The sequence below is a fragment of the Nansenia antarctica genome (assembly GCF_963989245.1).
Source record: "Nansenia antarctica genome assembly, chromosome: 2".
NCBI lineage: Eukaryota > Metazoa > Chordata > Actinopteri > Argentiniformes > Microstomatidae > Nansenia > Nansenia antarctica.
The window spans coordinates 63,663,418-63,684,623 of record NC_137675.1 but is presented as its reverse complement, the minus strand read 5'-3'; the positions used below and the strand labels follow the sequence as shown (position 1 = coordinate 63,684,623).

General features: G+C 42.3%; 2 protein-coding genes across 2 annotated transcripts; both read left to right on the top strand.

The window, feature by feature from the left end:
- Window positions 1–1,614: 1,614 nt before the first annotated feature.
- LOC308150421 (proton channel OTOP2-like) lies at window positions 1,615–4,280 on the top strand (the record flags this gene model as incomplete). The annotated part of the gene is made up of 6 exons (XM_080523255.1): window positions 1,615–1,963; window positions 2,135–2,271; window positions 2,399–2,457; window positions 2,566–2,735; window positions 3,112–3,959; window positions 4,110–4,280. 6 exons carry the CDS (start codon window positions 1,615–1,617, stop codon window positions 4,278–4,280), a joined length of 1,734 nt encoding a protein of 577 aa, XP_080379381.1.
- A 7,480-nt stretch (window positions 4,281–11,760) lies between these two features.
- Window positions 11,761–14,320, top strand: LOC308150420 (proton channel OTOP2-like; the record flags this gene model as incomplete). Its single annotated transcript, XM_080523254.1, has 6 exons — window positions 11,761–12,109; window positions 12,282–12,418; window positions 12,547–12,605; window positions 12,718–12,863; window positions 13,153–13,994; window positions 14,150–14,320. The coding sequence occupies 6 exons, from the start codon at window positions 11,761–11,763 to the stop codon at window positions 14,318–14,320; spliced, it is 1,704 nt and encodes a 567-aa protein (XP_080379380.1).
- Between the last annotated feature and the right edge of the window lie 6,886 nt (window positions 14,321–21,206).

Sequence of the window (21,206 nt, the reverse complement as noted above, 5' to 3'; positions counted from 1 at the left end):
TGCCTGAGATGGAGCAGCTTTCGGGGTGAGCTCTACTCCTGTCTTCACCATTTTCTCTAACTTAGCTGAGAAAGGCAGGAACGGCGTGAGTTGGAGGAAGGAGAGCTCAGTGGACTCAGTGGATGAGTGTCTCTGGGAGTTGGGGGTAGAGTGGTTTGGGGGGTCGGGGGCAGAGTGGTTTGGGGGGTCGGGGGCAGGGAGGGAGGGTGGGGGGGGAGAAAAGGGGCTGGACCGTCGCCTTAGTGGGGGTTCAGCCAGCTGTGATGAGTTTGGAGGGCCCTTTACTGTAGGCTGTGATGAGTCGCAGGACTGTGGGGAGAGTTTATCCACTGTGAGCAGTTCAGCTGCCTGTGCTGAGTCTGAAGAATCCTGCGCTGTAGGCCTTTCAGTTGGTTCAAGAGCGAGGGAAGGGGGAGCAGAGTTTATGAGGTTGAAGAGTATGTTGTTCATCAAATGGTATTCTCCCGATCTGTTTAAGTGGAGGCCATCTCTTTTGAATAGGTCTCTCTGCCTCCAGAATATGTTCCAGTGGTCAATGAATTTCAGCCTTTTAAGTTGGCACGCACCAGACAGCCACGTGTTAAGGCTTAGGAGCCGGCTGAATTCCAGGTTACCTCTGTCAACAGTGGGTAGCGGTCCACAGATGAATGTCTCAATCTTAAGCTTGTCAAGTCTATTGAAAAGTTCCATGAAATCACGTCTCAAGTCTACTGAGCCCATTTTACGTGAATCGGTTTGTTCCACATGTAATACAAGACGCTTTGTGTCTGGGTTTTTAGACAGTGTTTCTTCCAAATCTTTTGTTATTTCTGAGACCGTTAGGTTAGGAAGACAGTGGATATGTAATTTTTTACCTCTTACGTTTCTGATCGCCGAGTCTCCAATCAACAAAGTATCTTTTGGAGGTGAAGTCTGTTTCATCCGCTGCATGTCACACAGAGAAGTAGAAGAAGGAGGGGGTGACCTTGAGCTCGTGTCTGCGGGCCGGGGAGTCACCGGGGGGGGGCCGGGGAGTCACGTGATTCCCAGGCCTGGGAAATCTTGGCGTGACTCTGATGTTCTTATCTCGCTATATAAATAGACATTTATATATAAATAGACATTTATATAGCTATAGGTGTGGTGTAGTTTTGGTTGACCACAGTAGTTCTGGATGGATATAAAAGCAATGACCGGCCAGGTCACCAGTCAGGAACTGCAACACACCTGAAGCACAAGGTAAGCTGCTGCTGAGACATTGTACATTGACACCAATGATGAATGTTGTTTTTTAAGACTTCATAGGAAAATAAATAGACCAAATTGTTTGTGTTGTTATGATGGTTAATGTAATGTTAATGTAGCCTAATGTTTAAAATTATATTTTATGAGAAAGAATAATAGCTAATCTGATTTTGTCCTATGATGGTTAGGGTGAGCTATTTCCAGGCTGATACAGCCAGCTCTACTGTATTATATATATATATATATATATAATAATAATTTAAAAATTACAAAATAAAAAACATTTAACATGTTAAAAAAACCATTGACACATCTTACATTATTGAGGGCTAGATCCCTGATACAAACATCATGATTTGACCATAGGCTTTTTTATTTCAACCCAGCAAGATGCCGGTTAAAAATGAGATGAGCGTTGAGGAGCCCCATCAGTCCACCATCGAGTACCTGCCCCACCAGGCCCTCCCTCCCAGTCCAAGCCCAGTGAACGACAAGGGCCGGAACCGCGGCCGGTTGCTGTCTGGCATAATCGCTGTCAACGTCCTAATCCTGGGCTGTGCTCTGACCAGTGGGAGCGCCTTCAATTATGTAGCCGTCGGTAGAATTGACGTGCAAATCTTCCTCATCATCCTCCTCATCCTGACCACCATTTGGATGGTTTACTACACTGTCTACACTTCCAAAGCGGATCATGCTGTTCTCTATAAGGATGGTCATGCTGGACCTGTGTGGCTCAGGAGTAAGATGCCCTCTTATACATACATGTATTGTTAAGACAGGTTTTGATAGTAATCTCTCTTTTGAATTTGAATAAGCATTAGAAGAAATAATGTCTAAAAATAGTCTATTGCCAATTCAGTGTTTAGAATAGTACGACCATTCTGAAGTTTCTGAATGTTTTTTTCCTTAGGTGGACTAGTGCTGTTTGGCATTTGCAGTTTTATCATGAATGTCTTCAAGATAGCTAACTATGCAGGCTACATGCACTGTGACTCCGCTGTGCAGATAGCCTTTCCTGCTGTGCAGGCTGTATTCATATCTATGCAGGTGAGTACCCAAATGATGACATCTGCTGTAAACACAGGCTCTCACAATAGGACTGTAAGTGAGGGATGATTGTATTGGCGTATGGGATATATTATGACCATCTCATAATGACTTTGATCTATTTCAGACCTACTTTCTCTGGCTCCATGCAAAGGACTGTGTGCAGTTACAAAGTAATATAACTTGGTAAGGGTAACTGCATTTTATTATTAGGTAATTTATTGATTGTAAATTTCTCTTGTTTGTGGATCTCCCATTGCTGGTCAATAATTCATAGCATTTCCCTTTTTCAAGCTGTGGCCTGATGTTGACCCTGTGCACCAATCTGATGTTATGGGTGGCAGCAGTCACTGTGGAGTCCCTCCACCAGACAGTTTTCCCTGAGAATCCCAACACCACACACTCCACACGCTCCACACCCTCCACACACACCATTCACTCCACACGAGGCATGCACGTAAGAGGTAGGCAATCTTCCTCAGAAAGTTTCCCTTGTTTTGGTATACTAAATCCGCATACTGAGAAGGTTTGAAATTTGTATTTGTCAGTTGTCCGAAAACGCCACCTAGGTACATAACCACCTAGGTACATAAACACCTACTCAACTAATCAACTACATCTTAAGCAAAAGTACACATAGTATCACCTGTAACTCAAATAAACACAGCAAAACAGAAAATAGCAATCTACAAACCACTGCTACATAAGAGATATGATTCACAGCGAACTAAGTCACATCACACAAACATAAAACAGTTTGAGTACAGCCTGTGACATAAGAAATTAATTACCTTACAGAAACAAACTACAACTCATACGCTTCTCTCTCTCTTATTTCAGCCGCTCATGGAGACAGCAGTTGTCAGTGCAGCCACTCTTCCTGTGCTGTCTTTGAGGAGGCATACTTCTACCTGTACCCCTTCTACATAGAGTACTGCCTGTTCGCCTCTGCCTTGGCCTATGTGATGTGGAAGAACGTGGGGAGGCTGGTGGATGAGGACAACCACCACCACCATCTCCGCTTCTCTGTGAAGGATGTGCTGCTAGGCCCTGCTGTAGGTATGATCATACTGGTGTCAGGCCTGGCCACCTTTGTCATATACGAGATAGACGTGGCGAAGCATGACAAAGAACTGAGAGAAATGGCACTCCTGATTCACTATGTGATGAACATAGTGGCTGTGGTCCTCATGTCCCTGGCTACAGTGGTGGGCTGCGCCATCTATAAGCTGGACCAAAGGGACCATAAGTCGGACAAGAACCCAACACAGAGCCTGGACGTGGGGCTGCTGGTGGGAGCCTCTATAGGACAGCTCACCATCTGCTACTTTACCATTGTGGCTGTTGTGGCAACCGGGGCTAAGGGCAACCTCCAAGCTCTCAACCTGGTGTGCTCCTTGCTGACCATAGTCCAGCTGTGCCTGCAGAATGTCTTCATCATTGAGGGCCTCCGTCGAGAGCCCTTCTGTGACACTCACCCAGCCAGTGTTTTCTCAAACCCATATGTCCACGGGGCCAATAGAGATCAGAGCCTCCCAGGTATGAAGACCATGTCCAGCCCAGACCTCACGATACCAATTGGTATGGACAGCATCCATACCCCCTCTTCTGCCCCTCGTCATAGGATCACCTGGAAGAGAAAGGCCCTAAAGGAGATCTCCATCTTTCTGCTACTCTGCAACATCATTGTGAGTAGCTCCTGTCCTGTCCTCACTTGTGTGTTCACCACTGCTCTTCTCATTTTCATGGGAATGATTGTAGCATACTAAAACAAAGCAATAGATTATTATATTTCAATAATCATTTAATTAATATCTTTACTCTGTTTTCATTGGCAGCTCTGGATCATGTCAGCATTTGGTGCCCGCCCCCAGTTCGACAACCCGATTGGGCAAGAATTCTACAAGATCACCATGTGGGCTACAGTTGTGAATATAGGACTCCCTTTCGCAATCTTTTACCGCATGCACTCAGTTGCCAGTCTCTTTGAGGTATTCCTGACCTCATAAAAAAATTATAAAATCTGGAAAACAAGCAAAGTGCAGTAATTATTTTTCATACAAGGCCTGGAACTTTTACTGTAACAAGATATGTATAATGGTGTGGCTGAGGCATCATCGATAGTTGTGTGGTACTTAAGACATTAGGGCCGGTTTCACAGACAAGGCTTAAGCCTAGTCCTGGACTAAATCACACTTTCAATGTAAAATCTCCATTGAAGATGCTTTTTAGTCTAGGATTAGTCCTAAGCCTTGTCTGTGAAACCAGCCCTAAATTTTTTAAATATTGAATTGTATGTGTATTACATTATAAATGGGATGACTTATGTTATAAATCACTTTCATGACATACTGTACAGCAATAATTTCTTGAGGTTTGGAACATGATGTCCAAAGCAATGTTTACCCGTTACAGTATGTTGTTCCCACTCTAAACACAACGGTCACAGAATAGCTGGAGGGATTTCTTCCTCTTTCTGTTCTGTCCACTCATGATCTCACTGCCTAACATAACATGCCACCCACCTGAGATGATTTATACCCTGTTATATCTGCACCAGAAGATAGCTAAACATGTTACATGTACTCTATAATGTATTTCCCTATGGTAAAACTGTGTGAGTTGTCTACATGGCACATGCAAATAAGGTCTCTGTACATACTGTAGCTCAGAACTGTATATACCCCCAAACTACCATACTTGCCACATACTGTACCTATCACTATCATTGTCATGTTTTTCTATCATGTTTTTATATGATATAACTATAACACTATTCCTCTATCATCATTAGCCAATAAACCCAGGGTCACCTCCACCAGTGCTGCACCGCTACAGTTGGTCTGTAATACCAGCTTGCCAGCACTGCAACTACACTATAGTGTCCTGTATCAAAGGGAGACCGGTTAGGTTACACCTGAGCACAACCTTGCATGGATGATGATGTCATGCTGAATTCCTCCAGTCATAGAGCATGGATCTGACTGGCTGATATGGGAGACAGGCATTTGGACCCTGCAGCAGAAATACAGTCTCATAATACAATAGGTCCATGGTATGTGTTCTCATTTCTGGGGAATCCTACTGTAATTATTTTCAATTCATTCCATTACACATACATGATAAAGTGATTAACAACAGGTGTTAAGGGAGGGTGGGGTGTTTGTTATTTGATGTAGAAAATGCTAATAAAAATGTAACTAATGGCAAGTGTGGGAGGGAAGGAGAAGTTAAGGTGTAACAGGATGGTGTGTGTTGCGGACTCATGTGCGGTGCAGGATAAAGTGGCGACAGCAGGCAGCGGTTGGCACAAATAAGGACACTTTACTTGGACAGAAAGCTATAATGAAAAGCCACAGGAAGAAACCCTCTACCAGTGCTAAAACAAGCCAGAACCCCAGAGGGAAAACACAGCTCAAAACCGGTGGGAACTATAGACCCGACCAACAGGCGAGATACCTCTCCACTCCTGTACAAAGGTCTACTCGCAACAACCGGCTGGAGCAACTCCCTGTGCAAGGCTGAAAAAGAACAAAGCAGGAACACACACTTACACAGAACAGACAGAAACATTAACAGGCAGGGAGTGCCGGGAGTGAGGATGTAAATACACAAGTGCCAAACATATCCACATTAATCCATAACGAGGAGAGAAACAGGGAGTGTAGTAATGTCCCCAGGCCACAAGGGGCCGCCAAAGGGAGGCCATGGAAATGGCGACCCCAACCATAACATTAAGGGTCAGGTGAAAGCCAATAGGCCAGTATGATAGTGATAGTTAGCTGCAGTAAGCTCCAGGGAGTGGAAGCAGTGGTGTAGTCTATGTGATACGCGGGACTACGCCGTATACCCACTAGGAAAGGCCAAGGATTTCCGTATACCCACTTAAAAATGTGCGAGGATACGTAACGGTGTTATATACAACAGATAGATCCGGTCCATTCATGTCTCTATTGGTCAGTTTGAGTTCCAGCCGTGCAAATATCCATGATATACGCACGGCTAAGGCCTAGTGCCCAGGAAACAAGAATGAAGCAATTACAAACGTTTACTAAAAATGGGGTGAGAAAACAGAAATCGGTAAATACTGTAATATAAAAGACAATTTAAAGCATAATACAGCAGTATAGATTATTACTATAGATATTGAAAATAATCTAATACAGTATGTTATAAAGAAGTAACAAAAATGTATCCATGAATAGTCATAGAGAGCTTTATATCAGGACATACTATACAATAATGTTATGTAACATTTTACACATCTTTGTCTTATCTCTGGACACCTGATGACAATATATATTACTACAAATAATTATTACATTATATAATAAATAATGGACATTCACTAATCTCTTGTCCTCTCCTCTGTCATCTCCATAAAAAAGACAGGTGAATGCTCTTGTATTATCTCCATCATAAATCCACCACTGACTGTATTGCTGCTACCCCCATTAAGTTGTCATCATGAAATTATCTCCATTATCTCACTGGATATCATGGGTGTTGGCATGTCTATGAGACACTACTGTGACCATAATTGTATATTGTTTGTATCAGATGCATTGGTTCTGCCTATTAATAGCCAGGAAACTCACTGGTAATGTTTATCAATAGCCAGGCAATCAAGTCGTTAGTCAGAATCAGGCAGCCAAGTCGTTGGCCATGACTTTGTCAATGCCTGTAGCAAAGAGTTCTCATGTGACAGTTGCCAATTAATCACTTTGATCACTTTGATAATAGGCATCTTTCTCTGACTTGGAGGGAAACCAGGTCAAGCAGAAAACCACTGAAGAGGGCTTTTGTGTTCCATTTTACTGCTCCATCATAGCTGAAACAAACCGATCTTAACAGCACAGCTGGATTGGTCATTAGAACAGACTCTGCTCAGGATGAAATTCAAAGATACACTGCTCAAAAAAAATAAGGGAACACTTAATCATCACAATACAACACCAAGTCAATTAAACTTCTGGGATATTGATCTGTCCAGTTAGGAAGCATAAACGATTGTTAATCAATTTCACCTGCTTTGGTGCAAATGAAAGCAACAACAGTTGGACAGGTGAGGCAACAGCAAGACAACCCCCAAAAAGTCAAGGGTTTTGCAGGTGGTGGCCACAAACCATTTCTCTCTCCTTATCCTTCCTGACTGATTTTTCTCTAGTTTTGGCGCCCCGTTCTCTTCATAGATGAGAGCAGGTTCACATTGAGCACATGTCATCTATTGATGTTATGTGAAGAAGTAAAGTAAAGCAGAGGAGGGGGTACCTACAACAGATGTTGATGATGCTGGCATGTCTCTCCTCTTTGTACATAAGCATTGTTTACAGTCTGACACCTAGTTCATTATTGACTTCATTCAGTGACTTCATTCATTGCCTCAAATGTATTTAGTTGTAGCTGTAGACAATACACACACACTTACATGTATCATCTCTGTGATGTTATAGGTCTACATTAAAGGTCTGTCTAGAGTCGAAAGGTATTTCAACTCTATTCAACTGTATTTTTCTATACTCAACCCGAATCCATGGCAGTCTACTCTCGTCTTTCATGGTTATAACAGTCACCTAATTCACTTAAAAACTAAAAACACAGTAAGAAGAGTAGCCTACATGTAAACGTGAATATATAGTAACTGAAAACACAACAGCAAAAAAAACAAAAAACGACAAAGAGGAATTGTAAAAGCTACAGTAAGGTTAAGAAAAACAAATACATTACAATCAAACAAAATCTGCGTGCTTCTGAATACATTGGGGCATTTCATGGTGTGTCTTTAATATCCATTTAGATAACAAGGCTACTGTCTACAGTAACGGTACACCTCCTCAGTAGCCTACGAAGCAGGTCAGTTAATACCCATCTGTAAAACGCATTGAACTGCCTTTTTGGATGTTTGTGAAGTAAATAATAAAAATCATGAATGGAAAAAAAGAACCGTGCAGATTACATACATTATTTAATACAAATGATAAGACATCATCTTAGCCACGGGTGCGCGGTGAGAGTCGCGCAGGAGACGAAGCGCGCATTCGGAATCCAGGGTCACCTGAGATGCGCACCGATCGGTCATTGTTATTAGACAATGCTGTGTAAAATCCTACATAGGACTGTCTAATTGATTTGGAGCGCGTGAGAAATCTAGTCCCACAGATTATGGAGAACTCTATGCACTTTTTATTAATTGAACATATATTGCTGAATTTCAAGTTCCACCTTAGGCTAATAGACTAGCCAAATTCTGGAAAATGCTGTATTACTAAACTGCCATCATTCATTACGAGAGATGGCAACTCCTCTTATCAAGAGCAATTTCGATTACTCTCTCACGAGGTGCCAAGTGATGTAATTAAGCCAAAGATTAACGGGACCTCATGCCAGTAGCCTATCTGTCATCATGTTGATATATATCAACCCTGTATATAATGTATTATATAATGTTAAAAATATGATATACATTATAATCATGTTTTAGTTCTGATAATCATGTCAATTGCACGGTGTGAGAGCAACGCTAACTTTGTGTTATCATGTGCTTCTTAATCCTCTTTGACAGACATCAGATTTGTTTGGAATTGATGAATGTGCATAGATATTTACATAGCTATAGGTGTGGTTTCGGTTGACCACAGTGGTTCTGGATGGATATAAAAGCAATGACCGGCCAGGTCACCAGTCAGGACCTGCAACACACCTGAAGCACAAGGTAAGCTGCTGCTGAGACATTGTACATTGATGAATGTTTTTTTTTAAAGACTCAATCGAAAAAAACACATTTTTTGTGGTGTTATAATGGAATGTTAAAGTAATATTTACATTTATGTGACGAGACAGAATAATAGCATGTCTGATCTGATTTTGCCCTATGATGGTTAGTGTGAGCTATTTTCAGGCTTCCTTGTTAGGGTTGAATAACCTGATTCAACAAGAGCCAGCTCTACTGCAATTATTTATTTTTTTTACAAAAGATTAAATGTGATTAGATGTTAAAAATATATTGGCACAATGTGTTAAGAGTATTTTTCAATTAAATAGCAATATAGTTTAAAATTGTTTTTACCAAGTTATTTCTTCAGGGGAAACACATGTGTGCATTTGTATATTATTTAAAATGTTAAAGTTAGCTAGTGTATTGACATTCAATTGAAAACATTATATGCCAAATGGAGTATGGTTATATTGACATTACAAGGAAGTAGTGCATGTCTCCTGACATCATTCGTTTTTTCTTATTTTTTCGTTAGACAGAAGAGTAAGTCAAATGTAGACTACATTTCACAGGGTATAATGCCTCTGGAATACAAGGCACGTTGACTCCAGTAAATAAGATCACTACTTGTTGATACGGTTGATTAATTAAATTGCAATGATTGCTTTGTTAGTTTCCATTGAACCAAACCCTGTTAATCTGGTCTACTAAATGTGTTGGCTCCCATACTAACCAAGTGGTTGATAAGAAACAAGTCTTGTCATACTGTAGGATACCTCTGAGAAGTTTGACAACTGCTTATGCATTGGGTTATGAGCTGGTTATTAGATGCTAGGTGTAAATTAAGCTTCAACCAGACAAGGAAGATTTGAGCTTGCCATTAACCTATGGTTTACGAGTGAGCTTGCCTACTGAACACTTGTGGAATCTTGAGTAGTTATAGGCATATGTGTGACTGTTGCTGGTTGCATATGCATTGCTAAGTCATACCTACTTTGATTCTAATCTAAATAAACCTGTTCAAGGTTTAACACCTCTTCAGTTTAGCTATCAGACCTATAGTGGCACCCATAGACATTCTGTGAGTTAGATCTCAAAGGTTTTGGTATACAAGTATACAATATAATGAAATGCTTGAGGCAGAGCAGCTGTACAACATCAATCAACATCAACAATACAATATATTGAGTATAAAAAGTAAACAGATTATACCGAATTTGTAGCAGTAGGTGGTAAGTAAAGTGTATAGCGCCAGAGGGCAGTGTCGGTGCAATGTTACTGAGCAGAGGGGGGGTTGTAGGTTGTCCACAGTGGGGAGGGGGGAGAAGGGGCCTGAGGTGGAATCCTGGGGCAGGAGGTGGGGGATAGCCTGAGGGTAGATACTATGACCTGATGGCCTGTTGGTGGAAATTATTCCGGAACCTGTTGGTCTGGGTCTGAATTCCTGATGGAAGCAGGGAGAACAGGGTGTGACTGGGATGGCTGTTGTCCTTGATGATCTTCTTGGCCTCTTACATCTCTCAGAGTAGATGGCGTAGAAAGCGGGGACCTCCCCACGACTGAGGGAAAACAGACGCTGGCGTGCTGACTTGATGACTGTGTGGGTGTGATGTGACCATGTTAGATCCTTAGTGATACCAAGACACCTGAAGCTATTGACTACGATGTGGATGGGGGCGTGCTGTTGAATGCTGATCTGTAGTCGACAAGCAACATTCTCAACAGCCTGCCAGCTTTTTTTTACTCAATTTATGTTTTGTTCTTATTTGAGATATTGTAAACAAAAATATTCTGTATATCATGTTGATCTCTTAATGACAATTTCTCAGAAGCCCCTTTTGCCATTTTTGATCCCCTTTTTAACCCAGTGACCTCACTGAGAGCTGGGTGTATGAGGGTTGATATAAACTGATAGCATCTTACATTATTGACATAGAACATTGGCTCTCAGGGGTACATAAGGAAAGATTCAAATTTGATCCTTCAATCTGTCTTTTCCAGGATGTAGCCACAGTAAGATACCCTAGGGGGTGGATAATTATGTACTCATAAATTATATTTAAAAAACTAATACTTGGAAGTTGGAAATCAAGTAAACCTCCAACACTACAACAATGGAAAAACGAAATTCTTTATTATACCAATATAGAGAAGAATTTAGCCATAGACAATAATAAGAAAGATCAGTTTGAAAAGATATGGGGAGAGATAGTGAAGGCTTTAGCTAAGACGTAAAGATAGTGCAAGAAACATAGTACTAAGAGATTAATTAGATTATGCATTAGAAATATTAGTTAGATAAGTATAGGGGGTAAACTGGGATAAACTTTAGACGGTTTAAAAAAAGTGGGGCTTTGGGATGTTAGGATGTGTTGTGATGTTTGTCAAGGTGTGATGTGTTGTGATGTTTGTCAAGTTGTGATGTGTTGTGATGTATATCAAGGTGTGATGTGTTGTGATGTATATCAAGGTGTGATGTGTGGTGATGTATGTCAAGTTGTGATGTGTTGTGATGTATGTCAAGTTGTGATGTGTTGTGATGTATGTCAAGCTGTGATGTGTGGTGATGTATGTCAAGCTGTGATGCGTTGTGATGTATGTCAAGTTGAGATGTGTTGTGATGTTTGTCAAGCTGTGATGTATTGTGATGTTTGTCAAGTAAAAAGAAAATGGAAAATAAAATCTTACAAAAAAAAAGCATCTTACATTATTGAGGGATAAATCTCTTGAAACATCATGATTTGACCATAGGCTTTTTATTTAAACCCAGCAAGATGACGGTTAAAGATGAGATGAGTGTTGAGGAGCCCCATCAGTCCACCATCGAGTACCTGCCCCACCAGGCCCTCCCTCCCAGTCCAAGCCCAGTGAAGGACAAGGGCCGGAACCGCGGCCGGTTGCTGTCTGGCATCATCATTATCAACGTCCTAATCCTGGGCTGTGCTCTGATCAGTGGGAGTGCCTTCAAAGATGTAGCCGTCGGTAGCATTGACGGGCAGATCTTCCTCATCTTCCTCCTCATCTTGACCACCATCTGGATGGTTTACTACACTGTCTACACTTCCAAAGCGGATCATGCTGTTCTCTATAAGGATGGTCATGCTGGACCTGTGTGGCTCAGGAGTAAGATGCCCTCTTATACATACATGTATTGTTAAGACAGGTTTTTGATAGTAATCTCTCTTTTGAATTTGAATAAGCATTATAAGAAATAATGTCTAAAAATAGTCTATTGCCAAATCATTGTTTAGAATAGTACGACCATTCTGATGTTTCTGAATGTTTTTTTCCATAGGTGGACTAGTGCTGTTTGGCCTTCTCGCTTTGATCATGGATGTCTTCAAGATAGCTAACTATGCAGGCTACATGCACTGTGACTCGGGTGTGAAGATAGCCTTTCCTGCTGTGCAATTTGTATTCATAGCTGTGCAGGTGAGTACCCAAATGATGACTACGGTATGCTATAAACACAGGCTCTCACAATAGGACTGTAAGTGAGGGACGATTGTATTGGCATATGGGATATATGACCATCTCATAATGACTTTGATCTATTTCAGACCTCCTTTCTCTGGCTCCATGCAAAGGATTGTGTGCAGTTACAAAAGACATTAACTTGGTAAGGGTTAACTGAATTTTATTATTAGGTAATTTATTGATTGTAAAATTGGTTTGTGGATCTCTTGTCTCCCATTGTTGGTCAATAATTCATTGCATTTTCCTTTTTCAAGCTGTGGCCTGATGTTGATCCTGTGCACCAATCTGATGTTATGGGTGGCAGCAATCACTGAGGAGTCCCTCCACCAGACACATTTCCCTGGAAATACCAACTCCACACACTCCACACACTCCACACACTCCACAGATGACACACACGGCACAAACTCCACACACTCCACACACTCCACAAACTACACACACTCCACACACTCCACAAACTACACACACACCACACACTCCATACACACCACACCCTCCACACACGACACACACTCCATACACTCCACACAAGGCACGCACCATGCAAGAGGTAGGCAATCTTCCTCAGAAACTTTCCCACGTTTTGGGATCCTAAAACAGCATTCTGAGAAGGTTTGAAATGTGTAAGAATTTAATTACCTTGCAGAAACAAACTACAACTCACACGGTTCTCTCTCTTATTTCAGCCGCTCATGGAGACAGCAGTTGTCAGTGCAGCCACTCTTCCTGTGCTGTCTTTGAGGTGGCATACTACTACCTGTACCCCTTCTACATAGAGTACTGCCTGTTCGCCACTGCCTTGGCCTATGTGATGTGGAGGAACGTGGGGAGGCTGGTGGATGAGCACAACCACCACCATCTCCGCTTCTCTGTGAAGGATGTGCTGCTAGGCCCTGCTTTAGGTATGGGCATACTGGTGTCAGGCCTGGCCACCTTTGTCATATACGAGATAGACGTGGAAAAGCATGACAAAGAACTGAGAGAAAAGGCACTCCTGATTCACTATGTGATGAATATAGTGGCTGTGGCCCTCATGTCCCTGGCAACAGTGGCAGGCTGCGCCATCTATAAACTGGACAAAAGGGACCATGTGTCGGACAAGAATCCAACCCGGAACCTGGACGTGGGGCTGCTGGTGGGAACCTCTATAGGACAGCTCACCATCAACTACTTTACCATTGTGGCTGTTGTGGAAACCGGGGCTACGGGCCACCTCCAAGCTCTCAACCTGGTGTGCTCCTTGCTGACCATAGTCCAGCTGTGCCTGCAGAATGCCTTCATCATTGAGGGCCTCCATCGAGAGCCCTTCCATGACCCCCCCCCAGCCAGTGTTTTCTCAAACTCATATGTCCACGGGGCCAACAGAGATATGCAGAGCCTCCCAGGTATGAAGACCATGTCCAGCCCAGACCTCACAATACCAACGGACAGCATCCATACCCCCTCTTCTGCCCCTCGTCATAAGATCACCTGGAAGAGAAAGGCCCTAAAGGAGATCTCTGCCTTTCTGCTACTCTGCAACATCATTGTGAGTAGCTCCTGTCCTCACTTGTGTGTTCACCACTACTCTTCTCATTTTACGCTCGTAATAAGGGAATGATTGTAGCATGCTGAAACAAAGCAATAGATTATTATATTTCAATAATAATTGAATTAATATCTCTACTCTGTTTTCATTGGCAGCTCTGGATCATGCCATCATTTGGTGCCCGCCCCCAGTTCGACGACCCGATCGGGGGAGAATTCTACAAGATCAACATGTGGGCTGCAGTTGTGAATATAGGACTCCCTTTTGCAATCTTTTACCGCATGCACTCAGTTGCCAGTCTCTGTGAGGTATTCCTGACCTCATAAGCAAAGTGCAGTAACTATTCTGCAAAATCAGCTTCATACAATCTCTTTGTTTGTTGTTGTGATATGATCTTTTTTCATACCAGCCCTGGAATGTTTACTGTAAGATGATTATACAGTGACTATTATGTATAATGGTGTGGCATCATGGATAGTTGTGTGGTACTTAAGACATCATATTTTTAAAATATTTAATTGTGTATGTATAATTACATTATAAATGGGATGACTTATGTTATGAATCACTTTCATGACATACTGTGCAGCAATAATTTCTTGAGGTTTGGAACATGATTTGCATTACGTCATTGTCCAAAACAATGTTTACCAGTTACAGTATGTTGTTCCCACTCTAAACACAATGGTCACAGAATAGCTGAAGGGATTTCTTCCTCTTTCTGTTCTGTCCACTCATGATCTCACTGCCTAACATGACTTGCCACCCACCTGAGATGATTTATACCCTGTTATATCTGCACCAGAAGATAGCTAAACATGTTACAGGTACTCTATAATGTATTTCCCTATGGTAAAACTGTGAGCTGTCTACGTGGCACATGCAAATCAGGTCCTTTCAGGCAGTACATAGCTCTGTACATAGCCATACTGCCATACTGTACCTATCACTATCATTGTCATGTTTTTATATCATGTTTTTATATCAGTATTTGCACTTCTGGTTAGATGCTAACCTGCATTTTGTTGTCTGCTACTTGTACTCTGCAATGACAATAAAGTTGAATTTAATCTAATCTAATACAGTTTTTCTCTATCGCTTTATCAGATTTTCTCAAAGCGTAGCTCATTTTCTCTTAACTCTTAAAACAAATCCAAAAACTCACACACAAATCCCTAAACTCCACAAATCTCTTCCAAAAGCAAACACTGCATTCAAAATAATGTCTTCTCAAAATGAAATGTTGTTGTCAAATAGCACACACACACCATCAAATGAATAGACACTTGCACAATGGAAAACACTATGATCAGCGGAAAACAGTACTATGATAAGATTATCAGTAGGCCTTTTGCATTTTCAGTGTTACACTACATAAGTCCAGTAGCCTGTTATAAACTGTTATGTTTTCATACTCAAATATAAAGCACACAAATACAAGAATATAACTTTTTTTAAATTCAGAAATACTGTACACATCTCAGCAATGACAGTTTACAGGATTTGTAAAGTGTTCTTCATACAGAACAAGCAATATCAATAAGCAAATAAGTGCTGCATACTCTCTACACAAAGGCCAAGACCTGTAACAGAGGGATAATCACACGTCCGTAATTTGAGTGTTTTTGAGAGTTTGACATGTTCTTGTGTACAATAACGTGTTTTGAAACGTCTTTTGCATTTTTGTTTTTGGTGCTAACAGAGATTTACTGGTATGTGCTCTAAGGCAGTGGTCTTCAACCGGGGGTCCCTGACCCCTAGGGGGTCCGCAGAGGTACTGCAGGGGGTCCGCCAATTTCTGTCATAATTGATTGATTGATTGAAAACTTTATTAGAAGATTTGCAGAAGTAGGTACATGAAAGTACATATTACATACAAGGTCAACTAACAGGATAAAAACCCAAGAAAGCCACTGGCTTATTTCAATTGGGGTCCTTGATTCTCAATTCATCGTTACATGTAAGACAGACAAAAAAGCTAGTACTATCTACAAGATAATACAGACAAATAACTATTACTATCTACAAGATAAACACACATCCATCATGGGAAGAACAATACAACAAAACATAAGGTATGTACAGCGGGTAGGACAGGTGGGGACATACACCACAGGTGGGGGCGGGGGACAAAACACAAAGTATGTACAGTGGGTAGTTCGGGTCTTTTAATCTGATTTTTGATTTAGAGGGTCCAGTTACGGATTGCAGCCTCCTGTAAATGTTTTTTGAGAGTGGTTTTGAAGGTGGGCAGTGTTTTGCACTCCTTTAAGATTATAGGAAGGGCGTTCCACATTTTTACTGCATAGTTTGCAAACGAGTTTAACCCCTTGTTTGTGGTGCAACGCGGTTGAACGTGGTTCGTGGAGCTTCCTCTGGTGTTGTATGTGTGGACGTTGTTCACTTTTTGGAAGTATGTTGACAGGTACTTGGGTGTCTTTGTGGTGTAGCGTATCTTGAAGACCAGGCCCAGTGCAAGCTGCTGCACTCTGTCAACTACTCGTAGCCAATCAAGGCTCAAAAAATGAGCAGCGGTTAGATGTGTCCTAGGGTTGAGGCCTAGCAGAAGCCTAACCAGTTTATTTTGGGCTGTCTGGAGTCTTGTTTTATGGGCCTTTGTGGTTCTATAGTACCATGATGTTACGGCATAGTCGAAGTGACATTGAATGAGAGCTCCTGATAGGGTCCTCAGTGTGTTTTTACTGACAAGTGAGGATATCCTGTACAAGAATCTAGTTCTATGGTTAACTTTTTTGATTACTTTTGCTGCCATTTTATCTCCGGAAAGATTTGCCTCTAAGATGGAGCCCAGGTATGTAATATCCTCTTTTCTTGTGATATTAATGTTACCCACTTTTATTTTAAAATTTTCAGCCTTTCTGAGTTTAGATGGGGATCCGTATAGGATGGTTTCAGTTTTACCTAGGTGTATTGATAGTTTATTGTCAGCTAGCCAGATGCAGATTCTACTCAGTTCAGTGCTTAGCGCTTTTTCCACCTGCAATATGTCCCTGTCAGAGACCAGCAGAGCCGAGTCATCCGCGAACAGGAACAAATTGCAATCACATGCTGATGACATGTCATTCACATATATTAGGAACAGTAAAGGTCCCAAAATGCTTCCTTGTGGAACGCCGCAGGTCACTGGGAGGGGGGGGGACAGTGTTCCGTTCACACTAACCACCTGTTCCCTCCCCTCTAAGTAGGATTGCATCCAGCTCACCGATGTTCTATCGAACCCAATTGCTTTCAGTTTATCTAACAATATGTGGTGATCTACTGTGTCGAAGGCCTTCTGGAGGTCCAGCATGACCATGCCGCAGTACTTGCCCGAGTCCACCTCATGGTTGATGTGGTCGTTCAAATAGAGAAGGCATGTGTCAGTGGAATGGGATGTTCTGAATCCTGATTGAAATTCATACATCAGCTTTTTTTCGGTAAGGTACCTATCGACCTGTTCATAAACTATTTTTTCCATAAGTTTCGAGATGGAATTAAGAATAGAAACAGGTCGGTAGTTGCCTGGGTCTAATTTGCTTCCTTTTTTATACAGTGGGGTTACCCTTGCTATTTTAAAGTCAAGGGGGACGTGTCCCTGTTTGATGGAGAGGTTTATTATGTGGGTGATGATTGGGGTAATGGAGGCAGCTGAGTCTTTTAGAAATCTGGCTGGAATATTGTCATGGCCCGTGGCCTTTTCTGAGTGTAGAGCGCCTAGCTTTTTAAACACCTCATCGTTTGACACCATGGAGAGTTTAAAATCATCATTGCGTACACCCAGTTTATTGTAGAACTCACGGATGTGCTCTACACCATAACGCCCTGAGTGGGGTGGTAGATTGTTAACTAATTTAGTGGCTATGGTTGTAAAGAAAGTGTTTAAGCACTTAGCCACATCCAGCTTGTCTGTAAGGAGAGAATCACCAGATTTGATGCTGATGTTTGTAGACCTGGTTTTGAGTTTTTGACTGCAACCTAGTTGGCTATTAAGTAGCTTCCAAAGGTCACGTGGTTTGTTTAAGTTTTCTTCGATTTTGTTATCGAGGTATTCTTTCTTAGCAGATTTGGTCATGGTAATTACCTGATTGCATAGTTTGTTGCATTGTTTTTTAATTTTCTCAAAGTGGGTTTTGTGATCTTCGTTTAAGTGTTTCACTAATTTTGATTTGCATTTTTGAACTTCAGAGCATTTTAGGTCTCTGACTTTCATAGCATTTAGAATGTCCGAATTCATCCATGGTTCCGATCGGGTTTTAACCCTGGTGGTTCTCATGGGGGCTATACTGTCAATAATATTTAGGAATTTGGTTTTGAAACCTAGCCATGCCTCTTCAACCTGTGTGCATTTTAGTTCATCAAACCAGTCTTGATTCTCCAGTTTATGGTTTAAGGCCTCACTAGAATAGGATTTAAGGGATCTAGTAGTTATAGTTTTATGACCGCCAGCCTTGGGTTTTTGTTTTTTACGAGTGCAAAAGATCATGTAATGATCACTTAGCCCACATACAATAACCCCACTCTTGGAGATTTTGGACTCATCCGATGTTAGAATGAGATCTATGGTGGTTTGAGTAGAAATACACACCCTAGTGGGTTTGGTAATTTGTTGACGGAGACCGTGTAATTCAGAAAACCTAGTGAAGGATTTGAAAACGGATGCTTCATTTCTGAGCATGTCCGTGTTCAAATCTCCAATAAGAATCTTTTCCACACAGTCAACGTCATCCAAGCACCCCTCAAGAATATCATAGAAATCACTCTGATCGGGAGGTCTGTAGATAGAACCAACCAGCACCGGTTTTGCTTTGTTAAAGATAATTTCAACCCAAACAGATTCTAATTTGTCATGATTCAGGTCATCACGGGTGTTAAAGATAATATCGTTGTGAATGTACATACAGACACCACCCCCATACCTGTTTCTGTCGTTTCTGATGACTGTGTAGTTGACTATTTCAATCTCTGGGTCTTTGATGGATTCATCAAACTTGGTCTCAGAGAAGCTCAAAATATGAACCTTGCTGTCATGGAACATTTCTCTGATTTGGTCCAGTTTAGGCACAAGACTGTTCACATTAAGGTGAACAATATGCAGGCCCTTACTGCTGTGTCCAAATAGAGAGTGTATGTCCTTGACTTGGAAATAGTCACCACCATTTTGGTCATCGTCATGTTGAGGATTGGGGGGTGGGGGGCGCCCATTGTTCAACGGTTTCGTCGTAGAGTCTCCGGGTGGAGAAGGGGGGGGTCGTCGTCGGGTGGGGGAGGGAGGGGGGAGGGTGGGGGAGGGAGGGGGGAGGGGGGGGGAGGGAGGGGGGAGGGGGGGGTTCGTCACCGGGTGGGTGAGGCCTCTGTGTTCGTCACCGGGTGGTGGGGGGGGGTTCGTCACCGGGTGGGGGAGGCCTCTGTGTTCCCTGGCTAGGTGGTGGAAGATAGGTGGGGGGGTAATGTTATTAGCATATCTACCCATTGTTTTGCTAGCCACGTCTGAAACCTGGATGTCTGCTGTTGCCGGCAAACAAACCGGTTTGTCGACAATGGCGTCAATGTTTATGCTCGTAGCATTTGCCTGGGAAAGATATAGTTGTTGTCTGGCTAAACGTGAAGCCCGCCTGGTTGCGACTGGTCCGGGATTCTGCTGGATGTCTCCCGAGAGCAGTAGATAGAGCCATATCACGGTTCTTCTGTCGATTCTACCTGTCGGGGGTTTGTTTCTTCTCGTCCGGTCCGCAGTTAGCGTCGTGTGAATGGTTGTTGCTCCGAAGCCCAAACATTTCTTCGCGGCGTGGAGATAAAAGTCGTTATGTGTCTCACCTTTTCCAACAAAGTTTGACTCCTTCTCCATAAGATGCAAGTTCTGTGGTGATTTGATGTACAAATCCGTAATCCATAGAAGGAACAGAAGAAAATGTGGTATAATCCGCGCTGTTGCGCCCGTGCGCTGATGGAAGCGACTACTCATGGTGCCTGAGTTACAGAGAAGTTACGGTTTGGCAAGATATGTGCAGACTAGAAAGCAAATGGTCGAAAACAATATCGCTGATGGAGTACAACATTGAAATGCTATTTGGTGGAGAAAAAAAAGATGAAAAGATTAGGTCCCGCTATATTGCTCAGGCTGCACTACAGCGTCTATTCACAGGCGCGATCCCAGAGAGCTGCGAGTCTATCCACTCGGTTGTTGTTTTTGTTTGTTGTTGATCGTCGTTGTTTCATAATAAATGATGTTATCGCATAGACCAGCAGGCGACGGGGGGTGATGAAGACTCGTACCGAGGAAGTCTGGTAATAGCAGAAGTCGTATGAGAGACAGAGAGACCTGAGTCGTTTCCCCGCAGCCTGACAACTTTCTCCAAAATAATCAGTGAGAATTAAAAAATATAACAAAAATGATATTGAGTAAGGTACAAGCATTAATAGGCAATAATAAGCTACTTTTGACAAAAACAATTTACAAAATAAATGATGCCCATGATTCTATCTAGAGTCTAACATAACGTCAGCTGGAAAAAAAACACACCTGTCTAGCAAGCTAGGTGTTGGCTAAAACGCTGCAGTTCGGTCTTCATTGCGAAATTAACGTTAATTAATAACTAGCATAACGTTACTAATTGAGTTACTAGTTTGATAATAACAAACCCGCCTCTTTGCTTCTCTATGCGCCGCTATAGGAGAGGAACACAACGCGCTCCTTTACCATTCCGAGGTCAGATGGCTTTCCCGTGGATCAGTATTGGCGTGTGTCTTTGAATTACGCACTCGAGATTCTGGTTGGCCAAAACCGCGCGGAGCTGGCTGCGCATTTCAATGCGCCCTCGCCTGATGTGAAATGCGCAATTGTTGATCACTTGGAGGCACTCGAAAGTCAATTTGAGAAGTACTTTTCTGAGACTGAGTCTTGGAGAAAGCACAAGACATGGATACGGTTATCATTCAAAGACAATGCATCCGACGGCTCAAACCTGACAGCCGCTGAGGAAGATCAGCTGATCGACCTAACCACAGACAGTACACACAATAATGTGTACGAGTCACAGCCTCTCACCCAGTTCTGGATCCATTGCCAGAAATACTTCCCCCAACTGACAGCAAAGGCCATGGTGAGCCTCTTGCCTTTTGCAACAACTTATCTTTGTGAAAGAGGATTCTCCTCCCTCACCTACCTGAAGAGCAAATACAGTTCCAGACTGCAGCCTGAGGATGACATGATGC